Consider the following 11,091-nt stretch of genomic DNA (forward strand, 5'->3'; position numbering starts at 1 on the left):
CTCGGGCGAGTGGCTGGGATCCAAGGATCATTCCATACAGAGATAGATGTTCCTGTTCCCACCCTTTTAATTAGTCCTTTACAAACCAGAGATCTAGCAGAAGTAATACTCCTCCAGCCATACGACGGGGAGTAAGAACGGATCGGTTCCAGGGGTGAAGCATTTCTATAATACCGTCCTTTGAAGACTCTTGAGAACAAAGTATTTGGTTTCTCAATTAGCCTCCATAGTTGCTTACCAAGCATTGCTGTATTAAAATCTATAAGATCCTTAAAACCCAATCCACCATTTTCTTTGGTTTCACACAATTTATCCCATGATTTCCAATGCATACCTTTTGAACTCCCTCCTGGGCTCCACCAAAACTTAGATACTCCACTCGTTAATTTTTTAACAGTAGCCTTCGGTAACCGATAAACAGACATAACATGATTTGGCAGTGCCGTAACCACCGATTTAATAGTAACCTCTTTTCCTCTTTTCGTAAAAAATCTAAGAGTCCATCCATTAATCCTATTATTCAACCGTTCCTGTACAAAGCCAAAAACTTGAACTTAAACTTGAACTTTTGACCCACCAAGACTCTCTGGTAAACCTAAGTAGGATCCCATACCACCTATGTTCTGAATTCCCAGAACATCCCTTAGCTCTTGACGATTAACCTCCTCAATCTTATGTCCAAATTGAATTGATGATTTCTGGAAATTAATTTGTTGTCCCGAGACTTTCTCATATTCTTTTAGAATCCTGGGAATGGTTTGACACTCCTCCTTAATTGCCTTACAGAAGAAGAGACTATCATCTACAAATAGCAAATGGGAAATTGCTGGACACGCTCTTGCCACCTTTAAACCAGTAAGCTGTTTCATTCTCTCTGCCTTCTTAATATTCGCGATTAGTGCCTCAGTACACAAAATAAATAAATACGGAGACAAAGGGTCCTCTTGCCGCAGACCCCTCTGAGGAGTAATAAGACCATGTGGCTGACCATTAATAAGTACCCCATATTGAACCGAGGAAATACATTCCAGTATCAATTCAGCCCAGTGAGGGTCAAAACCCATTTTGTGAAGAAGAGCCACAATAAAGTTCCACTATATTCTATCATATGCCTTACTCATATCCGTTTTGATCGCCATAAATTTATTCTGGCAGGACTTGTTAGTTCTCAGTCCATGAAATATTTTCTGTGCTATAAGGATATTATCTGATATCAGCCTTCCCGCCACAAAAGCCGATTGTGTCTCCGAAATTAATCTTGGTAGACAAATTTTCAATCTTTGACACAAGACCTTCGAAATAATCTTATACCCAACATTACATAGACTTATTGGTCTTAATTCTGTCATCCTCGTGGGTCTCTCTACCTTCGGAATCATACATATATTAGTAACATTTAACCGTGTATCCATATTTCCCGTGAGAAGGAAATTGTTCACCATCTCAACAACATCCCTCTTAATTATATGCCAGGAATGCTGAAAAAAGAGCTGTCATCTCATATGGGCCTGGCGCTTTTTCCGGGTGCATCATGAATAGAGCTTGTCGTACCTTTTCCTCTGTTGCCCTTCGCAGTAATATTTGATTCATTTGTGGAGAAATAGATGGTACTATTTCATCCAAAAAACTATCAAATTCCGTTGGATCTGTGGTCGTAAATAAACCCTCAAAATAATCAACTGCCACCTTCTCAACTCCTTTCTCATCCGTTATCCAATTACCTGTTTCATCATGGAGTCCCACTATCTTATTACGAACCCTACGTTGCTTTGTCAACGCATGATAAAATTTAGTATTCAAATCTCCAGATGAATGCCACATATTCCTACTTTTTTGATGCCAGTATTCCTCCTCATCCTTATAAGCCTCCTGCAATTTCCTAGAAACCTCAATAATCTCATCTTGTGATCTATTATTATCCATTTGTACCTCTTCCAATACTTGTTGGAGCTCTTGGATTTTATCCTTCCCATATGGTTGATTATCTTTACGCCATGAAGATATTTCATGACGACAGTTAGTGATTTTTGTAACCAGATCTCCTAGATGTGCATCCTGACTCTCCGTCCAGCCGGCTACAATCGATTCCATAAGACCCTCTTGACCAATCCATCTTTTATCGAACCTAAATTGTCCTCTCTTTTTCCTTGTAGTCTTGTCTTCTAGGAAAGCAATTACTGGTCTGTGATCAGAACCTACCATTCTTAGATACTCTGTATAAGAACATGAAAAAAGTGTATGCCATTCCTCATTTGCCAAAGCCCGATCCAAGCGGCATCTAACCGTCACTGCTCCTTTTCCTTTTCCTTTACCTCTTCAACCTTGCCACGATAGTGTATTCCCACGAGCTGGAAATTCTAGTAAACCACTATTCCGAATCATATTATTGAAGGGATTTAATGACGTTGTACATCGTAAAGAACCCCCATCCTTTTCATGATTCCCAGTGATCTCGTTTAAATCTCCAATAATGAACCACGGTTCCGATCGTGCTAATCCGAATCGAGTTAATCTCTCACATACCTGTTCTCGTAATTTTTGTACTGGATCCCCATAAACAAAAGTAAGATAAACTTTCTTCCCTTTAACCATTGCCTCAATATCAATCATCCTATTGCTTGAATATAGGATTTTAACTTGAAATTCATTAGTGTAAAAAAGAGTTAATCCACCACTTTTCCCATTTGGGTCCACCGTAACCAAGCTATCATATCCAAAATGATCCGGAAACCTTTGTACGAAATCAAAATTCTGTTTTGTCTCGGATAAAAATAAAAATTCTGGTTTATGTTTATGCTATATTTCCTAAGATAACTTATGGTCCAATGACTCCCAAATCCTCTACAATTCCAGCTTAGTATTTTCATAAATAATGATTGTAAGAGAATCGTCTTTATCAATCCATGAGGCCATACACCCACAGACTTGTCCAATATAAATTAATTCCCTTTTCCCATATTTCCATTGTCTCTTCCTGAAACTGCTATAATTTTCCATTGCCCATAAAATTACCCAAAATCCTAGAACTTGGTGTATCTTTGTGTTTGGTGTATCACCCGCATACCATGAGCCATCCGCTGTTTCCAGATACCAAATAGAAACCCGTGCACAACACCACACATAATACCTTGCATACTTTATCTGCATTCGATCCAGTTCGTGGTTTAAAGAGACCAGAACCTGAGACCATATCCCTAGCATTTCATACTTGCGTCTGCCACACCAATTCACCAAGCCAAACCACCGTAACCCGTTTTGTTCTCCTCTCAACAACACAACCCAGACCACAGTCGTGTGCCCATAATCTCCCCTGGAAAGAAAATCTCTAAAAGAACAGCTATAATAACAATCCAATACCACCATATACCAACCTGTTAACGTCATAACCAAACAAACAAACCTTCCCTGGATTGTCTTAACCCATTGTTCCATAATTTTCCACACAGACAAACCATTTCTAATACTAGATCCCATGTACCAGGAAGCCAAATCACCATTAATAATCCAAAACTTCAAGCAATCAATACATATATATCACAAATAACCTTTGCAAAAAAGGAGAAGCTAAATAATGAAAACCCTTAACCCCAAAGACGAAACAGATGCTCATAGAACTTATTAAAACACTTAAAAACACCCTCCCAACAACCAAACTCCACCTGAAACAAGTACCTCGAGACCTCCGCAATCTCGTGTTAATTGAGATCGAGAATGATATCCAGATCCCCTCCATTCCACCAAACATGTATCTCCCAGATATTTTCTTGCCAAAAAACGATCCAGTTTCCATCCGGACTCCACGCCCCCGAATCAGATCTCCACGATTCTGACCCGTAGTATTCTCGGTCATCTTCCTCCAGGCACGAGGGGAAGCTTTAAGAAGATGATCGAAAGAAGAAAGTCAAAGGATTTAGTCATCTCGGCCCAACCCAAGACCTTTACACTTCTCAATGTGACTGTACACTGTTTTGATAAATGATGAATCGTTGCTAAGTGGGTTTGATGTATCCTAATATTTTAGGTGAGCTTTGCTTGAAATCACGTTAGCCTTTTTGAATACAGTTTATTGATCCATGTATTTTTGCTCACATGGCCAGGTGCTACTAAGTATTATAAAATAGAAATTGTGTCAGTAGCAGAGCTTAATGCATATATCCTTTGTGTATTCTCTTCGTTTATATGTGGTTCTTGTCAGAATGAAAACACAGTTGGGTTCTTAGGTGATTCATCCTAAACTCAGATGTTTAAACAGTTAATGTTTAACCGGGAAAAAGCCACACACTTCTTCGCTTCGCTTGGGAGTGGCAAGTCCATAGGATTTTATCTTCATTTTTTTTTTTTCCCATCTGAATTGAATTTGATTTATAAAACTGAGAAACATACAAGGGTGGAATCCAAACCGGCGGAAACACCTTAAAATCCCCGGAAACTTAGCCCACAAAAGGGAATCTAGAATCCAAACAACGGGCAACACATAACAACTACAATGATCACTAGATAAAACTATACTCCTACATCTAAACCCATAAACAATCCTAGACAAGGTGAAAGAAGAAAGTCGTCTAATCATTGAAACAGCCGGAACTCTTGCCGAAACCCACACAAGCACAAAAGAGAGTAAACGATGCAGTGACCAATACAACGAAACCAAACTCAACATACCTGAACCTCCAGTTCACGGTACCAAGCCAGAACCACAAAGCCTACCAAATTCGAGAGGAAACAAACACCTGAGATTAAACGCCCCTTCTCAACCAAACCTTCATCGGCAGGCCTAAGACCTCAACCTCTCTGTATTGATTCAACAAACGAAGCCACCGAGGAACAGAGAAACATAAGACCATCCGGGAAACACACTTATTAAAAGGCCGGGAGAAGGACTCCTTAACTGATATGGAGAGGTGACAGGAGATCTGAAACTTCTGAAGGATGTAGGCCTGTTCTGCTCACCACACAACACTACGCCACCGTTACACCACCGCTTACACCGTAACTGAAACAAGACCGAAGACAAACACTAAAACCCAACATGGAAGCTTTAGATTCAAACTCCCGAGAGAAACAAGAGCAGAGGACACAGATCTGAGGAAACTCGAAACCGGTTCCATCCATCGAATTTCACCGGCGCTAGAGACATGATATCCTCTTTAAACAAGACGAAAGACAAACCTCTAAATCTCCTCGTTCCTCAGACGAGCATGAACCTGATGGGGAAGAGATGTCGCCGGAGAGCAAACTAAGTACCACCAACTGCTACAGCCATAGATGAAAGAAGACAAGGAAATCATCTCCAGTGCCGGCGAGGAGCGCCAAACACCGGAGAACGGTGGATCTGGACCAGACGGGGGCTTGGCGGCGTGCTTGGTTGAGAGAGATATTAGGATTTTATCTTCTTTAACGCTTGGAATAATTATTGAGGATTTTATTTTTGCTTGAATCATTTCGTTGTTGGTTTTGCAAACTTGTCGTGGTCGTGGCTTGGTCACAACGTTTCCAATTTGGTAATCTCTTTATTAAATAAATCCAACCGTCAACTTCTTTTTAAATAAAAATCAAAATTACGAGCATCTTCGGATCACTTACTCTCTAATACAAACTCCTCCTGACATAGCAACCCAACTTTACAACAGGTGGATGTATATAGTAAATTAATGACAGTTTAACAAGCTTAATCAAAAATATACTCGGTTATGGCATCGTTATGAAATACGATCGGAAAAATTTGCTGTTAAATGAGCCAAGAAAGTAACTTAGCGCCCAAGTAACCACTACTTCATGACTTGGTTACGGCATCGTTATGAAATACGATCGGCAAAATTTGTTGTTAAATGAGCCAAGAAAGTCCCAAGTAACCACCACTTCCTGATTACACAAAATTAATATGGGGCTTATTATGTCTAAATTTCAGTTTAATTTCTGTATTGTTTTCTACAATGGTTTAAATTTTAATACAAAATAATTTATCCCCAAAAATATATATTTCCCATTCCCACCATTACTTTCTCATAACAATAACAAAAAAACAAATACATTTCAAACGTAAAACAAAGCTAAATATCTAAATTTAAACTTAAAATGCTAAGGCTATAACATACAATTCACCATTTCCTTCCAATATATCTTTACTATTAAACCTAATACACATTATCTTCGCTATTAAACTTAATACACATTATTCACCATTTCGACCCTGAATCTCATATACATTACAGAAAAAAAATATAAACATAATTGTAAAATAAAAATCGCACAATTAAAACAATATATATAGAACGAATTCAACATCATCGTGTATAGCAAAATGTTGGCTGTTGATTTCATAAAGAACTAAACACCAATACTAACCTCCATAGTAAAGAAAAATGTACAATATAAACAAAATATTTATAAACACAATAAACAACCGCTCCGCGCGTAACGGAGAGAAGCCACTAGTCTAAAATAAACTAAACAAATACAAACTAAAAAAATAATAATTGGGGTTTAGGAGTCTATTTAACAATATATATTGTAATGATCTAAATGGGCTAAGCTATAATTGTATTAATCGGTAAATAACTAAATATTTGACATTAGCTTAATAAAAGTGAAGCCCTATAACAAAAAAAAAAAAAGAAGCAAACGGAACAATTTTATTTTTTTAACTCTGCAAAAATATGTCTAAAAAGTCTGCATTTTCTCTCTCAGATCTCTTCAGGTATATCTCCTATCTCTTATTTATTCTTTATCTATATATAGTTGTCTCATCGCAACTATTTTCTAGTTTCTTTCCAACAGATTTTTTTTTTCTTTTCATTTCAAGCTTATTTTTGCATGTCGGATCTCTTCGTTGAATCCGATGATCGATCTGAGCAAGGTCCATCTTAGTCGTACATTTATAATGGGTCTGAAGAATCTCCGATGAAATCAAATATTGTTTTTCTTTTTTTTTTTTCCCTGTCAAAACATCATCGAATACAAAAGAAGTAAGGAGGAATAAAAACAAAATTATAATATAACTATTTTTTAATTAAAATAAGACACACAATAAGCTTTTAAAAGCATAAATAGATTTTGAGAGTGAGATACTATATTAATAGTCTTTTTGAAATATAGTAAGGTAAAGAACAAGCGAAAGGTCTTTGACAAAACTTCTGGTTAGTGTCGATCATGACAATGGCAAACTCCTGCTCTCTCAACATATAGACGCTGTTTTTGACTTTGCGGTTCGATTTAGATGGAATACAAATAGCTTCAGACATGGAGAGTAAAATGCAGAGATGTCCAATGTCTTTGGTGTAAACAGCATTTCCTTCCTTGTCTATCTTCAACACAAGGAAATGATCCCATAAATTATTGGCAATGGGATGGCTTTCTGTGTACCACTTCACCATAAAAGTCTCATCAGTGTGTAACGACTCCACTAAGTAGTGTTGCTTCGTACAACAAGACTCTAATCTCTGCCACTTTTTCTCTGTCATTTCTGGAATTGGAGCTTCATCGGGAAGCCGCAGCATCTGAATCTTTGGTTCCTTCATGTGTCTCCCAAGATCCCATGATCCAATGTAGTGGCCTCTAGAAGCGGGCATCGAGAACGTCTCATCTCTCTTAGAGTACATTACATGGGAGGAGAAGAAGCTGGGGTCTGTGATTCTTATGTTGCTCCACTTGCAATCTCTCTGAGCAGGCCTGCACAAGCTTAGCTGAGGTCCCAAGAACTTGACAGCCACGATGCAGTCTTCATCATCATCAGGAGAAGAAGAGGACATAGATACGTTGGTTACGATTTGGGTTTGGCAATGAGGTAGAGTTACAAAAGGAGGAAGAGGAATGTGTTTTGGGCCAGTATCAGGGAGATCTAGGTCATCTTGAAGACACACGACTCCATTTTTCAAAGTTGCTACCCAACCATGTGATGCTCCTATGATTCCTATCTCCTTCAGTAACTCCATAGGCACCTTAAGATAAGGAACCGAGATAGTTTCGCCAGATACTGGTACCCATGATTCAGCACCCCTGACATAATAATACGAGAAGCACCTAGAAGAAGTCGTGAGGTTTCTCTGCGAAATGATAGGTTTGTAAATAAACCAAACATACGAAAAAGAACAGCCATGTGACTAGACAAAGAGAAGATGGAGTTATCTTACTCGGAGGGATAGCCTGAGCCGCCTGAGAAGATGAGACATGGCTGTTTTTTTTTTTTTTTTTTTTTTTTTTTTGGGTTAAGGCGATAATAAGAACACAAAATCTTCTACGGGACACGTTAATATATTTAAACCCTTGGCCACGATTTTCACACACACCACGATTTTCCTATTACTACTCTAATGATAATCAAGGTGAATATCCCTTTCCTCCATTTTGCCGATTTGTGTATTAATTGTATAATATTTTTAGGGAAATAACTAATTACACTTAAATATCTTCCGCTCCTTGGATCAGGGAGAAACTACATACCAAATATTGTTTTAGAACACGATGAACCAAACGAATTAAAAGGGATCATGGTTTTGACTTATCTAGTGGCTGTATATTTTGTATGTTTTGTCTCTATGTTGTTTATGTTTGCAGCTGTGGGGATTTTTTTTGTTTGGGTCAAAGTATGATCATGATCTAATTCTGGTTCTCATAAAAACAATGGAGACTGTGTTGGGTATATATTGGTATATTTGTGGTTTTTTAACATACCACTTAAGAACCTTGTGAGTTGTGAACCAACGAAAAGAATGGATCAAGAAAGTTTGTGATGTTCATCTTATTAGACACTGACAGATACAGAGAATGAATGCATTTTAATAATATAAACATATTATTAGTTATTACTAACTAGAATATGATGATGCAACGCTAGAGAAAGAAACCACACGATGAAACACACACACACACACCTTTGTCAACTGATTTCGTTGTAGACGTTAACAGTGGTCGCATACAGAACGTCTATAACAGTTTCTCTATCACGCAATAGTAGTTATGGACTTATGGTGTCTTCTTTCTTCCCCATTTACCGTCACACGGCGAGTAGTATAACAATTAAAAGCATCGCAACCATACTGATAACTTTTTGAAGTCCCACAAATAACACAACCTTTTTAGCTTTAGACAATCAACAAAAATATTGTCATTAAGATCTATACTTGGTACTAATTTAATCAGACATGAAGCATTCGCAAGTGTTATTCACAAAGAAAGTATTCACTTTATCAACATTTTATTGGAACAAAAGAGTTTAGGTAAAAGAGATTCGAAAACAGAGCACCAAAGAGAGATGTTACAGTTTTTGACTACATATGATTGAAGCTGTTGTCACCGTTTATTAGCCTTACTCTCAGTGTCAAGTAGATCAATATCAATGTCCCCACACTTGATCTGCATATCATAGTGAATATGATCGTTAAATTAATATACTATAATGACTTTATTATACCGATGTAGAGTTAATATCACTTACAAGATGGAGAATATGATGACGATTTTCCTAGAATCAAAAGAAGCAGCACGCTTGTATCTTCTCCACCTATTCGTTGGTGCATCATGGCATCTCTCTGAGATAGCTTTATCTGCAACATAAATAATATTCTCAAGATTTCAGTTCATATACAGCTAATTACGCAATTTTACCTAAATGTTTGTTATCTTTTTTACCAGTGCTCAAGCTAGCTTGTCTCTGCAATACCTTTTGCATATGCTGTAAAAAGACATAAGAGTTAGGCACCAAGCAAACTATCATATGTAATAAGAGCACTTACTACACTCTCAGATTTGAGACTTGCAACAACTTCTTCTGCCTCAGCACCATTCCCTTTCTCGACATTGATGTCCACAACGCATGACTGGTAGGAATCTGTGCCCCCCAGAAGCACGTTGATGCGGTTCTGCGTTTTCTGACAGTTGAGCTGGGCGTCGATGAGCATCTGGCTTTTAGATGGAAGCAGAGCCTTGACGAAGCTTAAGAGAGTAAACTGGGAGGTACATTGTGGGATTGTGTTTCCTTCGTCAGGTAAGACTGAGATAGTGCACACGTCTTGGACCTAATACAAAATGGCGGAGCTTGAAAGACTTAGCACACTTTCTCATATAATACTATCATGTTCTAAATCTAATGTAAGAAAATCCTAATCTCAAAAGCAGAGAACTCACTAGTGAATTCTTGATGCCACGGTCAGCCTCCTTAACAAGAAGAGGAAACACATCTGCAAAATTCGCAAAAAGGAGAAGGTTAATTTAAAGCTCATTAGTCTGTTTTTTTGTTTTTCTTGCAATTTATCATGGTAGTGAATTTTAACTGTAGCTATTTTACCTATGGAGTTATGTTTGGCACCATCGGAGAAGCTAAGCTTAGGTGCCTTGACGCTTGGATACTTGACTGGTGCGTTACCGTTACCATCTGCAACACTTGGGAATTGTTGCTTCCCCTTTTGAATAAATATCAGAATTTTGTGTCAGGTACATTAATCAAAATCACAACATGGAAGATCCTGCTTCTCTACAAACATTAATAGTTTCACACCGCAACTTCCCAATTTTGAAAAGTCTTTAAGTACTCTTCTAAAACCATGATTTTGAAGTTTCAAAAAGAAAAAGAAAAAAACATGGAAGATCCAACCAAAAAATATCACAAATGTTAACCCAAAAAAAAAAAAAATGATTAGAGATACCAACAGTAACACTGTACAAGTTGAGGAGTCTCTTTTCAGATTCAAATATTTTTGTTGAATTTGGTAAAAAAGCATTATCACCCCACCGAAAATGAGTTTGCCAAGAAGCAAGCCACAACACTAGACTGTAAATAGATATAAAAGTCTCATCATCTTCGCATTTGGAAGAATTTAGATTCCAAGAAAGAGAAAACCGAAGGAGTGAGTGATCTTTATTACTAACCCCTTCACCAGTCGCAGCAGCCATCGCAGAGAGAATCGTGAGCCCACGGAGAAAACTAAGAAGAAGTTTTCAAGAGACTTGTTGTTGTTGCATGTAAAGAAGCTTCAAAGATAGAAAGAGAGAGAGAGAGAGAGAGAGAGAGAGAGAGAGTTCAGAACAAGGCTCTACTACTCTACTCCTCAGGGCCCGGCGTGATTAAGCTGTGAATGCCTTTCTCTGCTTTCATTC

At 37.9% G+C, this 11,091-nt stretch overlaps 2 protein-coding genes across 2 annotated transcripts; both read right to left on the reverse strand.

The window, feature by feature from the left end:
- Nucleotides 1-6,983: 6,983 nt before the first annotated feature.
- On the reverse strand, nucleotides 6,984-8,280 carry LOC106332933. Its single transcript, XM_013771421.1, has 2 exons — nucleotides 8,130-8,280; nucleotides 6,984-8,042 (listed from the first exon to the last, which is right to left on the reverse strand). The coding sequence occupies exons 1-2, from the start codon at nucleotides 8,166-8,168 to the stop codon at nucleotides 7,068-7,070; spliced, it is 1,014 nt and encodes a 337-aa protein (XP_013626875.1). The 5' UTR covers nucleotides 8,169-8,280; the 3' UTR covers nucleotides 6,984-7,067.
- Nucleotides 8,281-9,129: 849 nt separating this feature from the next.
- On the reverse strand, nucleotides 9,130-11,091 carry LOC106331607. The gene is made up of 7 exons (XM_013769995.1): nucleotides 10,864-11,091; nucleotides 10,283-10,397; nucleotides 10,123-10,175; nucleotides 9,732-10,013; nucleotides 9,628-9,670; nucleotides 9,434-9,542; nucleotides 9,130-9,351 (listed from the first exon to the last, which is right to left on the reverse strand). The coding sequence occupies exons 1-7, from the start codon at nucleotides 10,885-10,887 to the stop codon at nucleotides 9,267-9,269; spliced, it is 711 nt and encodes a 236-aa protein (XP_013625449.1). The 5' UTR covers nucleotides 10,888-11,091; the 3' UTR covers nucleotides 9,130-9,266.

Source organism: Brassica oleracea, chromosome C3, assembly GCF_000695525.1.
Source record: "Brassica oleracea var. oleracea cultivar TO1000 chromosome C3, BOL, whole genome shotgun sequence".
Taxonomy (NCBI): domain Eukaryota; kingdom Viridiplantae; phylum Streptophyta; class Magnoliopsida; order Brassicales; family Brassicaceae; genus Brassica; species Brassica oleracea.